A 20,317-nucleotide genomic window follows, 5' to 3' on the forward strand; every position below is an offset into this window, starting at 1 on the left:
GTGAAGCATAAAACAACATTTTATGGACAGATAATAATCCGGTGATTATTATTTTTACATATGAAACTTTTTATTTCTACAAGGGATAGTACTTTTGAAAGGATGGCCTTCTAGTAATACTTCATGGATTTCTAATCTAAAACAAAAGCAGTTTTCCAAAAACCAGCTAGTATGTACATGTGTCAAGATCAATCACCAGTTAAAACTAAAAAAATAAAAATTTTACTGGGAGAAATTTTGGGAATTTTGTATTCCTTGTGAAAGTTAAAAATGTCCTTGCTCCCTATCCGGATATCAGACTTGACATGATTACTCTGGTGTTCACATAAATGCTATTAGTGTAGTATGGAAGTGAAAAAGAAGGTTTTTTTTTTTTTTTTCTTTCTTTTTTTTAAATAGGGAAACAAGACATTAAGGATCATAGGTCACTATGTTCATGACAAATCACAGGAGGTGGCTCCATAAAGGTTGTGAAAACTAGTTTCTCACTGCAGGAATTGGGTTGGGTCCCCCTTCACCCCCCTTCTCAAACACAAATATTTTCATATAATAAAAGCTTGTTTCCCTATGGTTATAACCCAGCCCCCATTTCTCCGACACCACCATTTTAAAGAGCTTTACCGCTCGGGTTTCTCCCAAGTTCCTAGGCTCTCTTTCTGGTCAGTGTCTTCTAAGAGGTGGGACGTCCCTTTGGGGGCTCACGCCCGGTGAGGGGGACATAACACTTACTAGGACCCAACCCGGGCAGCCAGCGGCCCGAGCATGCGCTGAGAGTTTGTAGAGCTGGCCCTGGCTGCAGCCGCTGCCTCGTCCGGACTTGGCGAGGGCTTGGGAGGGACAGCGGCGCTGGGAGGTGGCTTAGCAGAGACTTTCCAGCAACTGCTGCCCAGGACTTTTTTTTTTTTTTTTTCTTTGACCCAGGAGGCGGCGACGGCGGCGACCGGGGGAGAGGAAGAGAAGGAAGCGTCTGCAGCTTGAGCCAATGCAGCTCTTCGGCTCCCCGGGTGGAGCGCCTCTGCCCCGATGAGACCTCGCCGTGCGTTCCCAACTGTCCCCCGCCAGGAGTGGGGCAAGGAGACCAGCAGCGACGGTGAGTGGTCGTGCCTCCCGCTGTCTCAGCAGCTCGCCAACGCAGTGTGCTAAACTACTTAAAGGCTGGCGGTGGAGCTCCCGCTTCCCCCCGCGCCCTGCCGGGGGCGCGCGGACGCGGTGGCGGGGCGGGTGACCGCGCTCGCTTTGTGCTCGGAGGGCAGCTTGGAGCTCCGGGTCGCTGCAGCGGCCAGAGGAACGGGTTTGGGGGTGGGTGGAGTATATGAATGACTAACCCAGCGTCTGCACAGCTGCACTGGCCCTAATTCCCCGGCGCCCCCTCCCCACCCCCCGCACCAGTCTAATCCATCATTCTGGGGCTGAAAACATCATTTCTCACGTTCTCCCAAAGAAACCCTAGTCATCGGGCCGAATCCCAGGGTCCGTGCTGCGCCCCCTCCAGTTGTCTGCGTTCACATCCTAGCACTGAGGGGTGGGGTGCGGAGTTGGGATAGTGCGGAGTTGGGGGGCTCGGGAAGCGTCCTAACGCGAAGGGCACTAGCGTCCTCGGGCTCGCTGGTGGCGCCTGTGACGTCGGGGGTGGGGGGGAGGTGGGACAATGTAGTTTCTAATCTTCAGGACAGTTCGGAGCAGGGCTGTCCCCGAGGAGGGGCATGGAGAGAGGGAGGTTTTAAAGAGCGTCTCATCAGAATGCAGAGGGCCCCTGCCGCGTGTCCCCTGAGAACGCGAGTTGACTGTGCGCCTTCATTCATCCTGGGAGTCGATCTTTTCTCTTCTCAGCAGGTGTTATCTGAAGCCGGTTGGGAACTTAGGAGAGTTTAGTTACTATTATGACTTGAACAAATGATTTTCCATTAAGCGATATCTCGAATGACCTAGGCTTCGGGACCCTCTGCAGCCAGTCGAGGACGCGCAGTGGGCAGAGGTGCTGAGTCGGTCCTCTGTTCTCTCCCATGACCCCAGCAGATCGCTGCTGTTTTGCCCGTGGGAGTAGGATGTGTTGAGACGATGGGGTTTCTCCCTTCCGGGGCTCACAATGGCCAGAGAAGATTCGGTGAAGTGCCTGCGCTGCCTGCTCTATGCCCTCAATCTGCTCTTTTGGGTAAGTTCTACTGCGCCAACAGGTGGAGATGGTTGGACCTGGTTTTCTGCAGCCACCAAATACTGCGCCAAAGGGCATGGCTAAGCATTCATTCATTACGTGGAATCACACCCTCTGTTTCTCAGAGAAGTAAAATTTGACCTTCTTAAAATGCCTTTGATCTAGATCAAGTTGCATTTTGTAATTAGAAAAAAGAAATCCAGCCTTGGATCCGAGGGGCGGTAAAATTAGACTTGAAGTTAATCTAGGGATATAAATAAATACACGTGCTTGTACTCAGAGATAAGGAAATTATGACATACTACTTAGGGAACCACTTCTTTGCAGGGATTTCAGATAACTGTGCAAACCATACATACATTGTTTCTTTACCACCCCAGCCTTGACAATCTGGTTGGTCCAAGCAGTTCTATTTGTAGGAATTCACACCCAGATCTCCTAGCAGAAAGACCGGGGATTTTTTTCAGGAGAGTTCCTATAATCTGAAAGATGGTTTTTGTGTAACTATTGCTACCTTGGCAATGCTTAAGGAACTTTGTGTATGCTTTTGGAAAATCCCAGAACCATTTAAGGAAATAAAATACATAAAATTTAAGAAGCTCATGGAAATCTTCATGCCTTAAGAGTTTTACATTTTATGTCCAGGCATAAATTTTCATAAAGTGTTATTAATAATCACTTGTTTTTTGAAACTTAGGAAATATACAAATTAAAACTTAGAGTATTACTTCAGAGTGTTGTCATGCTTAAGCAGATTATTATTTTTGCCATTTTGTATGAATAATTATTATTCAAAAATTTCTGTTAGAAATTTTAATATGTGATTTATTTATTTGGTTGACTGGCATAGACTGTCCTTTTTTCCTACGGCTAATACATGTGACCTTTAGAAGATGAAGTTTTGGTTGAACTGCTTCTTGTGGATGTCATGCTTTTAAGGTGACAAATTAAGCCTCGCTTCAGTGAGCAATTTGAAAGATATCTATGGCAGCAGCATTTTGTCCTCAACACGAAAATTAAAGCATTGTGTAGTTATAGTCACCATTTGGAAATGTAAAGTCATTAATTGATCTTAGTGTAGTTTTTAGTTCTTAAAATTAAGTAGATCATTAAATTATCTGATTAGCTACAAGATATAAAGAGTATGAAATCTATTCTTAAAAAATGTGTAATGATCACTCCAATTCACTAGTTTTTCAACATGATGCCTTCTAATTGTAGAATCATTAACTGGTTTGATGGAACTTGCTTCCTTTGCAAATAAGGAAATTCGGCACAGGTTAAGTGACTGTCAAAGGTCACATCGTCCAGTACTTGCAGAGCCAGCAACACAATTCAGCTTTCTTATCCCTAGGCAGTGCCTTTATCTTACAGACATACTGAAGTTCGAGCCCTAGAATTACTACGATTTTGTCATCATTGCTTAATAAAGAATAAAGCTTTGGAAAGATTCCTAATGTGGGAGAGAAAATTGCAAACCGCTTAACAACAGTATGGTTTTTCTGAAAGATGAAATCTGCTTAAGAACAACTATTCCTTAAACACTTCCAGGGTTCTTTGTGCGCCTAGAAAATGTAAACGTTTTTGTTGTTGTTATCCTGTGCCTCACCTCTCTATGTGTGTGTTCTGATTTGTTGATTTCTTTGGGTGGCTTCTCTCATTCTCCTGCTCGCTTTTCCAATATCACCTGCCTTCCAACAAAATAATCCAAAATTACTAGCAGAGGGATTGCTGCTATCTCTGTGGTAGTAATAGTAGCGACTGCTATTGTTACAATTAGTACTGCTAGTATGATTAGCATTGCTCTAATATCTTTTTTTTTTTTTTTTTTGGAGAGGTTTTTGCTATAGGGCACGGGTGCTCGCCAGAAAGACAGAGAGAGACATAGAGACAGGAAGCGAGAAATCACCCCCCGAGGGGGATGGCTACTCCGCAATCCCTTCTCCTTTCTCTTCTCGGGATATTGGGCACGCACGTACCTGGCGTGAGTTTAAGCCACCGGGTCCGGGACTCGAAATGCGGTGGACTACGTGGGAGTTCAGCGACATAGGCATTAAGCTAACTGCTGGTCCCGCACTGCTCTAATATCTTTGACCCAGCAAGCTTGTACAGGGGATCTGTCTCCTAGAAATAAAAGCACCAATATACCCCATTATATGTATACAAATCTTTGTTTCTGTCTTGTTTTTATTATGGCACTTCTTAGTTTTTGTCAATCTGAAGGCTTTAGAGTGTTATCTTACTGTTATTATTTGATACCTCTTTCACTACCTGTGAGCCCGAGAGTGAGTATATACATATTATATATATATATATAATATATAATATATATAATATATATATGTTTGTGTATATATATATGTATGTATACACACATATATTTCATTTTTCATATTTATCATTTAGGCTTATCCTATTTGTTGATTTCACTTACATTGTCTGTTGCTATACAATAATAATGCATTTTAATATATTTTTAATATATTCTAATGTAATTTTTTCCTATGGAATTTTATATATATTCTGTTCTTTGAAAATATCAGCATTCCATGTCTTGGTTAAAGTTGCATTTTGCCCTTGGAATTTTAAAGTATTCGGTCTAATTAAAAATGTATAGGAGTTTTTCTTTTCTGTGGGCTGTGTGTATGTGTGTATGTATGTTTTAGACAGGAGTATTGCTCTGTCGTGAGACTCCTGTCTAAGACTCTGTAATAGCTGGGATCGCAGGTGTACACCACCATCCTTGGCTCTTCTGGACAGGGTCTCTTCTCTACATTACTCATAGAGGCCCTGAGCTCACAGGGCCTTCTGACTTAGCCTCCCGGATTTCTGTTGGGATTTTTGTTAGAATTCTATGAAATGTATGTGTTATCTTTGGGAAACCAGCATCATCCTTTATCATTAAAATGTTGACAATCTATATTTCATTTCTACGTCTGAAGTCATTTTCAGCTGTAGGCATCCTTATATTACTCTTCCATTTAATCCTTCTAACAGCCTTGTATAATGATTTTCTTTCTTATTTCTCTTTTCTCTCTCCCCCTAGGTAAAGAAACTGTTACTTAGAGAAGTTCTTGCTTAATAAAGAATAAAGCTTTGGAAAGATTCCTAATGTGGGAGAGAAAATTGCAAACCGCTTAACAACAGTATGGGTTTTCTGAAAGATGAAATCTGCTTAAGAACAACTATTCCTTAAACACTTCCAGGGTTCTTTGTGCGCCTAGAAAATGTAAACGTTTTTGTTGTTGTTATCCTGTGCCTCACCTCTCTATGTGTGTGTTCTGATTTGTTGATTTCTTTGGGTGGCTTCTCTCATTCTCCTGCTCGCTTTTCCAATATCACCTGCCTTCCAACAAAATAATCCAAAATTACTAGCAGAGGGATTGCTGCTATCTCTGTGGTAGTAATAGTAGCGACTGCTATTGTTACAATTAGTACTGCTAGTATGATTAGCATTGCTCTAATATCTTTTTTTTTTTTTTTTGTGGAGAGGTTTTTGCTATAGGGCACGTGTGCTCGCCAGAAAGACAGAGAGAGACATAGAGACAGGAAGCGAGAAATCACCCCCCGAGGGGGATGGCTACTCCGCAATCCCTTCTCCTTTCTCTTCTCGGGATATTGGGCACGCACGTACCTGGCGTGAGTTTAAGCCACCGGGTCCGGGACTCGAAATGCGGTGGACTACGTGGGAGTTCAGCGACATAGGCATTAAGCTAACTGCTGGTCCCGCACTGCTCTAATATCTTTGACCCAGCAAGCTTGTACAGGGGATCTGTCTCCTAGAAATAAAAGCACCAATATACCCCATTATATGTATACAAATCTTTGTTTCTGTCTTGTTTTTATTATGGCACTTCTTAGTTTTTGTCAATCTGAAGGCTTTAGAGTGTTATCTTACTGTTATTATTTGATACCTCTTTCACTACCTGTGAGCCCGAGAGTGAGCACACATATATTTCATTTTTCATATTTATCATTTAGGCTTATCCTATTTGTTGATTTCACTTACATTGTCTGTTGCTATACAATAATAATGCATTTTAATATATTTTTAATATATTCTAATGTAATTTTTTCCTATGGAATTTTATATATATTCTGTTCTTTGAAAATATCAGCATTCCATGTCTTGGTTAAAGTTGCATTTTGCCCTTGGAATTTTAAAGTATTCGGTCTAATTAAAAATGTATAGGAGTTTTTCTTTTCTGTGGGCTGTGTGTATGTGTGTATGTATGTTTTAGACAGGAGTATTGCTCTGTCGTGAGACTCCTGTCTAAGACTCTGTAATAGCTGGGATCGCAGGTGTACACCACCATCCTTGGCTCTTCTGGACAGGGTCTCTTCTCTACATTACTCATAGAGGCCCTGAGCTCACAGGGCCTTCTGACTTAGCCTCCCGGATTTCTGTTGGGATTTTTGTTAGAATTCTATGAAATGTATGTGTTATCTTTGGGAAACCAGCATCATCCTTTATCATTAAAATGTTGACAATCTATATTTCATTTCTACGTCTGAAGTCATTTTCAGCTGTAGGCATCCTTATATTACTCTTCCATTTAATCCTTCTAACAGCCTTGTATAATGATTTTCTTTCTTATTTCTCTTTTCTCTCTCCCCCTAGGTAAAGAAACTGTTACTTAGAGAAGTTCTGTACCTTGCTAGAAAGTAGCAGACCAGGGATTCAAAATCTAGCTTGATTTTTCTCCAAGTGCAGTAAAAGTTGTACTGCTGGAAACAGTGGTGAATTTATTTGCAGTGGAGAAATCAAGTAAACATCCCCAGTAGGAAGGGATTAGCTGTCCACCTGCTCATTCCAAGTCCTCTAACGCTGTGTGTCTCAAACCTCAGTGTGCATGCAAATTACCTGGGCATCTTGTGTGAAAATGCTGATTCAGATTTTGTTATCTCCAGATTGGGCCAGAGAGTCTGCATTTCTAACTGAGGCTGCTGGTCCCAGAACCACATCTTGAAGAGCAAAACTTCAGTACTGGCTTTGAATTGAAGTTGCAAGTAGACAAACCAATGTTGTGTTGAACCCGCACATTAAACCGAATATCATATCCTGGCTTTGGAGAGGAAAGTAGTTCTCATTTATGTTATTTTTAAATTTAAATTTAATTTAATTATTATTATTATTATTATTATTTAGGTTTTTGTCATAGGACACAGGTCCTTGTGGGAGAGACAGAGACAAAGACAGGGAAAGTGTGAAATCACCCTCACCCTCCAGGAGATGGCTATGTTTCAATCCTTTCTCTTCCCCTCTCCTCTCAGGATTTTGGGTGCACAAGGACACATGCCCAGTGTAATATTCAAGCCACCGAGTCCAGGACTTGAACCATGGAGTGAGCCATGTGGAATCCAACCACCTTAATGTCCACACCATCTGCTGGCCTTTTCCATTTTAAAAATAACTTTGGTAGTTTTATGATTTGAGTGTTTGTTCTTCTTAATGATAATTCTTTACTATTACAAGTGTAGATAAATGTGGGTTTAAAAAAAATCCTGAAATTGGTGACCATTTAACATTCATTGAATATGTGTTTATAATTTTCTAAAATTATGATATCCCATCTGTAGTTTTTTCTAACTGCCATTTTTTATCATCAGATAAGAGCTAATTTTCCCCCCATAGGGTGCATGTGCTCACTGAAGAGAGAAAGAAAGAGAAAAGGTGAAAAATCACCTCCCAGGGGTGTAATCCTTTCTCTGTATGGGATTTTGGGCATGCATGCACATGTGCCTGGTATGATTTTCAAGCTGCTAGATCCAGGACTTGAACCATGGTCAGCTGTGTGAGAGTCCAGCACCTTCACCACCACACCACCTGCTGGCCCAAGAGCCATTGTTTTATACTTGCCATTACTGAAAATAGTAGCAATAGGTCAGAAGTATGGTTAAATATGAAAAGAGACTTGTATAAGAAAGCCTAAAAAGTGAACAGGAAATCTAGTTCACGTTTTTGGCATATATGTGAGGTAGATGAAGCAACAGGAGGCTCAGGGTTTCTTTTTCTCTGCCCACATGTAGTGAACCGTAGGTATTTGACCCATGTAGACCCTAAAGAGTTGAATTTTTGGCAAGTGGAAGTTGGCATTCACAGGACATTTCTATAGTCATATTAAGAAACTCCTTTTAATTTTAATTAATTAATTAATTAAAAATGGCTGGATTTAAAGTTTATTTCTTTAGTTATTCAGTGAGTGAGACAAAGAGACAGAGGGAGAAAGAGACAGCGCCCTTAACAATAAGATCTTGAAGCCATGATCCGGTCCTGGCTTCAGCCAGTCCTGGATCTTGGACACAATAGAAGTTTAAGGTTCTCAGGGAGGACTGTGGATACAATCCAGGAACCTTCCCATGTGGGTCAGCCTCTCAGAGCGTTGTATTTTACTGCCATGCCACCGTCCAATGTTCAAAATACTAAAATACTACTTTCTCAATCGACATCCTCAAATTAATACTATGAAGAGCATTCAACTTTTTTTTTTTTTTAATCTTTTCCTCAGGCGTTATCAGAGAGCCCTTCAACACGTATTTATGCTCTTTTAAAATAACCTTTCAAACCTTTCACCATGGAAACGATGACATAAGTCTCAAGGTGTGTGGCTCAGCTGAGCCAAATTTGAGCCACTCCCTGCTGGTGGACTCTCTGAAGCATCCTGGAGCAAAAGGCCCCTCACTCATCTAACTCCACTTGGGAATAATCCTGAATTGAGACTTAGAGGAAGCGGAGTATATTGCATTTGGATTGCGCAGAAACCACCATGTAGAATGAGGACATTGCCTTTCTTTTACTTGCACCCTACAGGGTGACCATATACTTTACCAAGGAAGAGAGTGAGGTGATGGGGATGGCTCTGCCAGAAGTTATGCCAGAATAACAGAAGATTCAAGTGGGTCTCTCCTGGTCAGAGCAGGAAGCGTGGCCAGCCTGTCTATAGAGAAACATGATGACCAATGAAAACTGCTAGTCAGAACAACTCCAGGGAACTATTGATCTATTCAGCCCTAAAAATAGATATTCATGCCTAAATGATACCCATGAGTCCTCTCTGGACCTTACTCCAGACATCATTACATCATCTGTTCCTTCACGGCATCAGCAAATAGCATGCTCTGTTTGGTGTATTTTCTTCTACCTGTCTGCTGGTAGAAGGAAAGCCAAGAAGGCATGAGTTGACAAAACTCCAGACCTCATCAGGCATCGCAATATGGAACAGACACGTGACTGCTAGTACTTCCCGCTGTGCTGCCAGGCTACAGATAACCAAGACTTGATCTTACCATTCTATTTCCGTCAGTAAAAATTTAAATCCTTTTTTCTTAAGGAAGGAAAGCTCCAAGTCCAATATCTCCATTTTCAAGATGAGCAAACAAAGATTCTGAAAGTTTGAACTATTTTTCCAAGTTCTCTGCGTAGAGATAGAATTGTAACTAAGATCTAGGGCTCGCTTTTGCATTTTGCTCTTTGTCTACAGATTTGACACGGAAAATTCAGCTAGGTGGTTTAGACATCTGTTATCCTTGAACAGAAATTATTTATGTGGCTGTCATCTTATTTGAAACAATATTTTATATATTGCAGATAGTAGAAGGACTTAAAAGCTTTTCTTTTTTTTTCACAGTGCCCTGTTTTGTGGGAATTCTAGGTACACTTTTCATAATAAATTTAGGGAATGTGCATACATATATATGATTCTGACTTAAACAACAACTTGATTTAAGGCTTGTTTTACATAATTGGAGTCAAACAGAACTAGGCCATGTTCCTACCACAGTACACTTCCTATTTCCAAATATTTGTTGGTGCCTAGCATTTTATAAGAATTTCACAAGGCAGAATGTGTCAAATGTCATCTAAGTCATGTATTAAATACATTTCTATAAAGTAATGTATGTCCTTTTTTTTTCAGAGAGCGATTTTTGCCATAGGGCACTGTGCTTTCCGGAGAGACAGAGAGAGACAGAGAGAGACAGAAAGAAAGTGAAAAATCACCTCCTCAGGGAGGATGACCATATCGCAGTCCCCTTTCCTCCATTCTCATCTCGGGGTTTGGGGCATGCATGCATTCATGCTGGTGTGAGTTTCAAGCCACTAGGACCAGGAATTGAACTATGGCTGGCCATGTGGGAGTCCAGCACCTTAACCACTGCACAACCTGATGGCCCCTATATGTACTACTTCAAAAATATTTCTTTGAGCTTCAAATTTGTTGAAATCCTGGAAAAAGATGTAAGACATTATAAGTCTGTTTGCATATGCTAACTACAATGTTCCTAGCAATTTAGTCATCGTTGTTTAGTCATCAATTCAGTGAATGATAGTTGAATAAGTATTTAGTTATTGATTTGAAAATTAACAGAAAAGTCCAGTATTAGTAAGTCTCAATTTGCTCACGTAACTTATGCTTCTAGATTTAATAACATCAGGAGTAGTTATTGAGGTGCCCAAGTCTCAGTTTAGTTTCTTGCTATAGGCATGCTTTGTATTTATTGTAACTGTTATTCTCGACCTCAGTGATTAAATAACTTTTTGAGGATGAAACTGTTTTCAGATGCTTAATATTAATGCCTTAAGAAAAGCCATTTATTCTCAGAATTACTTTTTTACTATAGGTGAGACTTTGTGTTTAATATTTATTTTAACTAATGTTCTGTGCACAGCTGCAATGCTTCAGATGCATCTCTGAAAAAAACAATGAGGCAGATAGAATGCAAAGTTTGTAGTTCAAAGGAATTTTTGACAACATCCAAGCCAACTTCTAACTTGATGAAACTGTATAAATCTTTGACATCATCAATTGGCAAGCATCTTTCTATTGGAAAATTTCCAGTGATAGGAAGCTTAGCTCTTGTTAAAAAAAATCTTCCAATTTGGTTAAGATCTCTAATAGTTATTTTTATTTTCTGGCACGTTGAAACCATCTTCCTTTAATTCTTTCCTCATTCATTCACCTAGCATGTATTAGGCCTGGTTGCCGAGCTTGGTACTTGACTATGTGCTGGAGAAATAAACAATGGTCTGCATCCTTTACTGGGATGAACTGGTGAGTGGATGGTAAAACAGGAAGCCGTAAGACCTCTATGAGGTCTGTACAGAAAACATTGTGAAGGAGGAGGCCTGTGAGTAAGAAAGGAGTTGGGAGAAAATGTTCCCACGGGAGCTGATGTTTGAGCCACCCTTACAGGAGAAGTAGAAGTTGCTTGGCTTGCGAAGGTGGAGAGACTGGGGCTGGATGGCATTCCAGGCAGAGGAAACTGCATGAGTGAAGATGCAGGGGCATGGGAGGTCTGCATGGTGTATTTGGGAGATATCCAAGCAGTTTTGTTGGTGTCCGAGTGTGGGAGGGAGCTGGCAGGAAACAGGGCCCAAGAGGTAGGTTAAAGGTGACTGGAGAGGGCCTTGTATTCCTTGCTCAAGAGTTCTGGGCGGGGGTGGGGAGGGAGAGTTCTGGGGCAGAGGAAGAGGAAATGGTAACTGGGAGGACTCATGACTGGTAACTGTAAGCTGGAGAACTTGATATACGTTCATTAAAGGTAACCGAAGGATAAATTGGAAGTGGAATCTGTGAGGTGTAGAGTTCTATTCTCAGCTGATTGTAATTGCCTGACAAGAGAGGATAAAGACCCGGACCTAGCCAGAAGCAGCAGGAAATGGGGAGGAACTCTCCAGTTGCCTTGCAGGAACAATCTAATGGACCTGAAGCTTATTAGAAGAGGGGGCTGAGGAAGAGGGAGAAGTTCAGGCTGCCTGCCAAGCTGCCAGTTTATGTGACTGAAGGATTACCGTTTACTGAGACAGAAAAAGGAATGGGAGGAACATATAGGCTTTGAAAGGAATGCATGTGAGTTCAGCTTTAGAGATGCTGAGATTGAAAATAGCCCCAATAGTCTAGAGGGTAACTGTGACACAAGTCTCCCAGCTTTATCCACGGGTAGTCCTTCAAATATCTGACCATTAGGCCAGCAGATGTGATTGGGGTGCTGAACTCCCACAGGACTGACTGTGGTTCGAGTTCTGGGTCTGGTGTCTTGCTTTCTCATTTTCTCTCTGTCTCTTGCTCCTAGTCGCTCTCTGGTGAGTGAGTGTGCCCTATAGTAAAATTAAAAAGTAATAACAAAGGTAAATAAAATTAAATTAATAATTAAAACAACAACAACTTTCTGACTCTTCATTTCTAACCTGATTGAAAACTTGTCTAGTGTCAAATTTTCAAGGAAGACCGTTTCTCTCTGTCTCACTTCAGCAAGTACACACACGCCCTATGGCAAAGACCTAAAAAAAAAATAAAAATAAAAAAGAGCAAGTTTTTAGGTCCAGGTGATTTACAGTAACAATAGGTAATATGAGTCTTATTCTACTTTTTCTTTCTTTTTTTAACTATTTGCTTTTATTAGAGAGATTTTTGCTATAGGGCATGTATGCTTGCTGGAGAGACAGAGAGACAGGAAGTGAAAAATCACCCCCCAGGGGGATGGCCAGGCCACAGTCCCTTCTCCTCCATTCTCTTCTCAGCATTTTGGACATGCATGCCCATGTGTCTGGCATGTATTTTAAGGTCCAGGACTCAAACTGCTGTCCACTATGTGGGAGTTCAGCAGTGTAACCATTATGCCATCTCCTGGTCCCCTTACTCTATTTTTTCATCATATAAATCCTCTACTTAGTAGGATTTAGTATTATAACATTTAGTAGGTGAGAAAGCAAAGCCTTAGGAAATATTAAATGGCATGTCCAAAGTCATCTAGCTAAAAAGGAATGGAGCTGGATTCCTAGCTGGAATTTGAAATTGAATGGCATCTCATTGCCATTAGGGCCAAGATCACACACCTTACAATGGCTTCTAACATGTTCTGTGATCTGACTCCTGCCTGCCTTTCCACTCTTACCTTGTGCCAATTTTCCTTGAATATATGGTGACTTTTATCCTGGGACTTCTTTCCCTTTACTCTTCTTTCTAACTGAAATGTTCTTTTCAACACCTCCCCTCTCCAATTAACTTGATAATTATTCTTTACTACTAAACTCTGCCAGAGAAGTCCCTTTGACTCTGTAGAATAAGTCATGCACTCTAAAAGGAGTTGTTCAAGAAAATTATACTATACCTTCCCAACACTTGTTAAAATTTGCAGTTACGTATTTATACCGTGTACAAGTTGATTCATGGGTGTCCTCTTCAAGACTTAACTTCCCCTGGAGAGACAGTGCTGTGGCTGTGACTGCTCATCACTGTGTCTCATCACTGTGTACTGCCCAGTACCTGGTAAACAAGTGACCAATATACAGGTTTTGAATGGAAGAATACTTCAAAGCTCAGACTTTTAATCATTCTATAATATAAGAAATGTCTTGAAATATGTTATTTAAAAGAAATACACAGGCCAGCCCCATGGCCTAGTAGTTAAGAGAGTCAGATACCATAAGGCTGATCATGATTCAAACCCCAGCCCCAGTGACTTGATAAACACACTGGGCACAGGTGCATATATAAATATATATATATATATATATGTCCCAAAACCTGACAAAATGGAGAAATGGAAGGAAAGAGATTGCTACATGGTCCATTTGGAAGCGCTTTCTTCCTTACCCTTACCCCTTTTTTTCTCTGGCGAGTGCACATACCCTCTGGCCATAATAAAAAATGCACGTTGTTTTGTTATTAATGGAAGGAAAGTGTATGATGGCAACCACTTCAGAGCTTATACACACTGAAGAATCAGATAATTTATTGACCCCGAGTCAGAGTTATGCTATTAAAAATTGGCTAAACAGCCTGAAAAAAATTAGAGGAAATTATTTTGATGAGTGATAAAGAAAGGAAAGAGTTATTTCTATAAGTATTCGAGATAATGAAATATCATGTTCAAAGACTTTCCTGTCCTTGTGACACTTATGAAGTATTTAAAGACCCACATACAACCAAGTAGGATGAAAACATGTAACCTCCAATTTAATCAAGCCGCCCATGGCCCTCTGCTAACCCTGTGTGTTTTATTACATGTATGCTATCATTAATTAGGTATGCTGAGGCCAACAGTCAGGAGTTACAGCCATTGAAAATGTAGGTTAATACACCCTATAGCAAAAGTCTCATTAAAAAAAAAAAAAAGAAAGAAAAGGTAGATTATTGCACTCAGAGATCTTAAGAGAGGGAGTATATGTCTCACCACAGGGAACCAAGAGGGAAAGCACTGGGTTCAGTCTCAAGGTAGATGGAGAGAGGGGAACTGAGGGCAAGGACTCTTATTTTGATTTTCACAGGAAAGAATGGGCAAGGCAGGGCCAGCAGGTTTAGGGTTGGCCGCTTGAATAATAGGCCAGTTTAAATAATTGGCTTCTCAGCTAAGTCAGAGGTTATATGCTCTCTCTCTACTTGGCTGTAGGTGAGTCTTTCAATGCTTCCTAAGTATCACAGAGACAGGACAGGTGTGATTAGGCCATTGAGTGAGAGAGCCCAAAACAGAGGTGCCTGGGAGTGTGGACTCTGGATTATTGGTTTGTATTTGAAAAGTGCACCCCTGGGAGAGTGACCCCACCCAAGGAAGGGGTGGGCGATGGCGGAAAGCCAAGGCCAAGTGACTCAGAATTATCGGTTTCTCCAGAGCAAGGTTTGCCTGGCATGGCATGAGGAACAGCTGTTAAGGCATCAAGTACACAGAAGCTAGAAACATGGCTAACCACCTTGGCTGACCCACTTTGTACCTTTTATGAGGTTTATAATCTGCTCTTCATTCCCAACAACAGTGAGGGTAATAACGGGCCTTATTCTCTGAACTGAGGTCCTGGAGTTCCAAAGCTTGATGGCTGAGGTTTGAATCCCTGTTCTGACATATAGGGCCTATGAAACCTCGAACAGGTTGCTTCTTCTCCTTTTGTGCTTCCTGGTGCTTTTTTACAGTATGCATGTTTCTATTATCTATTTATTGCCTGGGTCTGCTACGAGGCTCCAAGGCTGGGATCTTGTTTCTTCTTTGTACGTCTCGAAATCTCGCACAGCACAAGGCAGACAGTAGGTGCTGAGTAAATATTTGTAACTGAATGATAGAAGAGTGAATCCACTAGCTGGTTTTCCAAGCAGAGCCATACATCACTGCTCAAGAAGCCGTAGAGCTCTGCACATTGTGCTAATTCGGAGCCTTTGTCCTGAAAGCAAGTTGACTAAGCACAGATTTATTCCTAGCTTACATAGTAATTTCATCGGCATTTAATGCTTAAGATGTAGAACCTAATGGCAATTATTGTTCACTGAGATGTCAGAAATTATTTATTTATTTATTTGAGAGAGATTTTTGCTATAGGGCACATGTAGAGACAGGCAGAGAGAGACAGAAAGCGAGAACTCACCCACCAGGGGTGATGGCCATACCGCAATCCCTTCTCCTCCATTCTCCTCTTGGGATTTTGGGTGTGCACACATACTCACCTGGTGTGAGTTTTAAGTCACCAGGTCTGGGACTTGAACCATAGTCGACTGTGTAGGAGTCCAGCTACATAACCATTACACCATTGGCTGGCCTCAAGATGCCAGAAATTATTAAAAAATTAGATTAAATTGAATTTTACTAGATTGTGCATTCGAAGTATTTTAGAAAGATTTTTATGTCAAAAGTAAGACCTTCAGAACTTGGGATAGCATGCAGCTTTTAGAAAAGCTTTTGAAGAAGGCTTGTTTTCAACATGTTTTAGATAATTGTATTTAAAACAAAATTTGAATTATGAAAAAAAAAGTTCATTATGGTGGGACTTCAAAATGTTCATGGAAACATAGAGTTAGGGTTTAAGTTTATTTGGGTTCCAAAAAACCCCCTGAAATCCATGCATGTTTCTTTTCGTTAACTTTTTGAAGACTCTTCATATAATTAACCTGCAAATACCCAGTTTCAACAATTATCAACATACCCTCCTTGTCTTTCCATCTAACCTCTACTGGTCATGATTATTTATTAAACCATATCCTTTTCATCATTAGCTTATAATGACTTTATCACATATTTCTAAAAGGTAAGGACCCTTTAAAAAGTAAGTCTAATCCATTACCATACCTAAAACGAAACAATGAAAATATTTCTTAATATTTTTAAACATTCAATCAATGTTAAAATTTCTCCCAGCTGTCTCATGAATGTTTCTTTGCAGTTCAAATCAGAATCCAAATCAGGTTGGCATATTGCTTTGGGTAATCTCTTAAATCTCTTTTAATCGAAAACGGTTTCTCCTTTTTATTTTTATTTTTTTCCATTTGCCAGATTTTTTAATTGGGGATACAAATTTTGTTGATTGCATCCCCTTGTGGCAGTTTAACAAGTTTGTGTCCATCCCCTATCTTTCTTATAAGCTGGTAGTTTTTGCTGGAGGCTTGATTGGATTCAAGTTTGCCTTTTTGGTAAAATACTTCCTAGGCTTTTCTGTATACTCCCGATTGCATCATGTCGGGAGATGCATAATGTCTGGTTATCTCTTTTTTTGTGATACTTAGACTGATCTACGGGATCTGGGATTGTCAGTCCACCTCTTCATGTTAAAAGTCCTCATTAGCCTTTCATGTGACACAGTGGTTTTCAGCCCTGTCTGCATCTGTGAAGCTTTGACACTTACTGATGCCAGGCCCCATTTCCAACAGTTGGTCCAGGGTAGACCTGAGCTCAGTCATTTTTTGAGTTTTAGGTGTTTCTTTGTTCATGTTTTTTTTTTTTTAACATATATATATATATTAAAATTTGCATTTAATCATCATATTTTTTTCAGCATGTAATGCAGGTTTTCAAAGCATAAATGTTGCATGTCAAGTACCTCAAAGATGTTACTGTACACAATAACTTTCCATTCTTGTGTCTGTTAAATGATTTTTTAGATAAAATTATTTATTTATTATTTATTTATTTTTATTTGACTAGAGAGAGACAGACAGACACACACACACACTCACAGAGAAAGAGAGAGAGAGAGAGAGAGAGAAAGCAAGCCACCCAGTCTGAGACTTGAACCGTATTCCACCAATTGAGAGTCCAGTGCCCTAACCACCACACCACCTGCTGGCCCCTCAGTGTTCTTTTTTTTAAAAAAAAAACTTCTTTTTCTGAGTCCCTCTCTCCTATCCCCAACTGTGCACCCTCTCCTATACAATCTCTAGAATCTACACTCGCTGTCTCTGCTATTACATCTTCTAGTCTTTCAGTTTCTGCCGTAAAGTGCAGTTGGTATATACTGAACGGGGATATGTAAAGTGTGTCTTTTATAGTCTGGCCTGCTTTGCTTAGCATTAAACCTTCTATGTTCATCCACGTGTTTTCGGTGTTTCTAACATACAGATGGGTCTGAGACCCACTAGCTTGTCCAATTTGGTAGATTTTCCTAGGGATCGATTATTTCAGAGGGTGATATTAAATGGTGATGCTCCACATGCTTTCGGCAGAAACTTCTATAAAAACTTGCACAGAATCTTAAGTTCTCTCTTTATTTTTGCACAGGAAAGGTAGGATAAATAGTGGATTCTTATCTCTTTTCCAAATAGAGTCAAGTATCCAACACACTACAAAGGTGACCAGGGAGTTTTGTTAAATATTATTCTGAGTTTATAGATTTTAGCACTTTTGATGTTTCAAACCGGTGCCTTTATTATTATTACTATTTTTTAATGCTCAAATTGTTTAAATTTTAGCCAACAGGAGCCCTTTAAAGTTAGCTTACGGTCCTGTCACATTTCTGACAATGTTTATTTGCTCACTGGTAATATTTAATTGCTTCCTTAATTTTAAATACAGCAGTGTGTTTACACTCACCTTATGTGTTTAATAATTAAGTTATCCTGTGACCTCATTTTGAGCAATTTCTGTACTGAACCTGGAATCAACCACAGTTAATGGTCTAATTTTCTGTGTTGTATTTAATGGTGTTCTATTTGGTGACTATGACATGATAATAAAATGAAATGGCAGATACTTATATTAGTGATAAATTACAACAGGTTATAAATATTGGGTTATCAGAAAAGTCGTAATGTATTTTTGCAATGTTTTGCAGTGAAAAAAATGCATCATGTCTTCTCCAATGACCCAATAGTAGTGAGGAAAAGCATACATATTATGTAATTTTAAAATGATTAATCTTGCAGTGAATTTTGCATGAATCCTTGGTAACTGGCTTTTATTTGTTTATCCTCAGTTAATGTCCATCAGTGTGTTGGCAGTTTCTGCTTGGATGAGGGACTACCTAAATAATGTTCTGACCTTAACGGCGGAAACAAGGTAGGCTTTATAATTAATGATTGATTTCTTTCATTAGGTTTCCTCAGATGCTGGTTTTCAAAGTAACTTTGAAAGACTGGAGGACATAAAAGCATTGAAAATTGTTATAGACATTGGGGACAAAGTGGAAGGAGAGTGGGAGAGGGGGAGAGTGTAGGGGAAGAAATCTTGGGGGGGGAAATAGGGAGGGAAGACATTTGTGGGACATGGGTATAGTTTATTACCTGTTGATGACGATGTGTATAGTATTCTCAACTGGACTGGTCTGCGGTGCATATCATGATGGGTCAATTGAAAAAAAAATCTAAATTATGTGGGACCAGCAGTTGGCGTAATGGCTATGTCGCTGGACTCCCACGTAGTCGACCGCGGTTCGTGTCCCGGACCCAGTGGCTTAAAACTCACGCCGGGCACGTGTGCGTGCGTGCCCAAGATCCCAAGAGGAGAATGGAGGAGAAGGGATTGCGGCGTGACCATCCCCCCTGGGGGGTGATTTCTCGCTTTCTGTCTCTCTGTCTCTCTCTCTCTTTCTTGTCAGTACACGTGCCCTATAGCAAAAACAACTCAAAGAAGAAAAAAAGAAGAAAAAATCTAAATGGTGTATAGTAATTGAATGTATAAATAATAATAAGTAATAATAATAAAGAAGTAACTTTGCCCCAGCTATTTCGATGGTAGTGCTCTTCCACAATTATTTGGAAAAAATTTTCTTGTGGTGGCAAACTTTGTCTCAGATACTTGTATATTCTAGCGTTCTCATGAAGGTGTTCCAAAGGTCTTAGAGGGGAGCAGGTGGCAGTAGGTACAAACTGGACATTTCCGGGATGGCAAACAAAACAGAAACGAAGTAAGCAAGCCAAAAAGCACAAAAAGAGCACAGTGATTTTGAAAAATCACAGTGTAGTCACTGTCTTGATGCATGATGATCTGAAGAATTATTAACACAAATCACATTTGTGTCTTGAACTACGTTTTGGGTGCATTTTTTTTTTTAAATTTGACATTCTTTTTTCTCTTCCAGGGTGGAGGAGGCCGTCATCTTGACTTACTTTCCTGTGGTTCATCCGGTCATGATTGCTGTTTGCTGTTTCCTTATAATTGTGGGGATGTTAGGATATTGTGGAACAGTGAAAAGAAATCTATTGCTTCTTGCATGGGTATGGTGTTTATATCTTCTCTTTGTTGTAGTTAAAAAGACCAACCAGTAATGTATTATTTTTTCATTAGTCCACAAGATTAGGAAACTGTGATAGCAGTAACTCTAATCTATGGTAATTGTTCAACATCCTGTGGGAAGGGAAGCTTTCTTTTCACGAGAGATGATTTCAATACACATATTTGCTGTGCTCAAAAGATGAGGTACAGAATTACGAGAGGACTTCAAGAAGTGTGTGAAAGAATAGAATTAAAGTGTGCGTTTATTTTTGTGCAAAAACATTTCTGAAATTCACTCATCGTTTTTTCAGCTATGCATTTTCCATGAACATTTTGAAGACTGTGTACACTGATTATTTCATTCCAGCTGTGTGCTGACATTTTCCCTTGAAAGCATGAGTTTTTCTAGTGTCATTGAGCTTATTGGGATGAGAACTGGAGAGTCATAATGAATCTCTGTTTCTTTCTTTCTTTTCTGTTTAAAAACAAACTCAACGTATAAAGCCATGTGGAAATTCGATGGCAAGGTAGAAGACATAGATTATAATCCTGGCACTGCCTCTACTAAGTTTAGTGGACATAAATAAGTGCGTCTCAGTTTCTATAATCTTGAACCAGCAGTTAGCGTAATGGCTATGTCGCTGGACTCCCACGTAGTCGACCGCGGTTCGTGTCCCGGACCCAGTGGCTTAAAACTCACGGCGGGCACGTGTGCGTGCGTGCCCAAGATCCCAAGAGGAGAATGGAGGAGAAGGGATT

General features: G+C 40.3%; 1 protein-coding gene across 1 annotated transcript in view; it reads left to right on the forward strand.

Annotated features, from left to right (window-relative positions):
- The first annotated feature begins 588 nt into the window (after nucleotides 1-588).
- Nucleotides 589-20,317, forward strand: part of TSPAN12 (tetraspanin 12) — an 85,803-nt gene continuing 66,074 nt past the window's right edge. Inside the window, 5 exon segments of the mRNA XM_027772160.1 lie at nucleotides 589-659; nucleotides 922-1,090; nucleotides 2,017-2,152; nucleotides 18,321-18,403; nucleotides 19,425-19,560. Of these exon segments, the coding sequence (XP_027627961.1) occupies nucleotides 2,087-2,152; nucleotides 18,321-18,403; nucleotides 19,425-19,560 (285 nt within the window). The 5' untranslated portion in view covers nucleotides 589-659; nucleotides 922-1,090; nucleotides 2,017-2,086.

Source organism: Tupaia chinensis, unplaced genomic scaffold (assembly GCF_000334495.1).
Source record: "Tupaia chinensis unplaced genomic scaffold, TupChi_1.0 Scaffold000257_1, whole genome shotgun sequence".
NCBI lineage: Eukaryota > Metazoa > Chordata > Mammalia > Scandentia > Tupaiidae > Tupaia > Tupaia belangeri.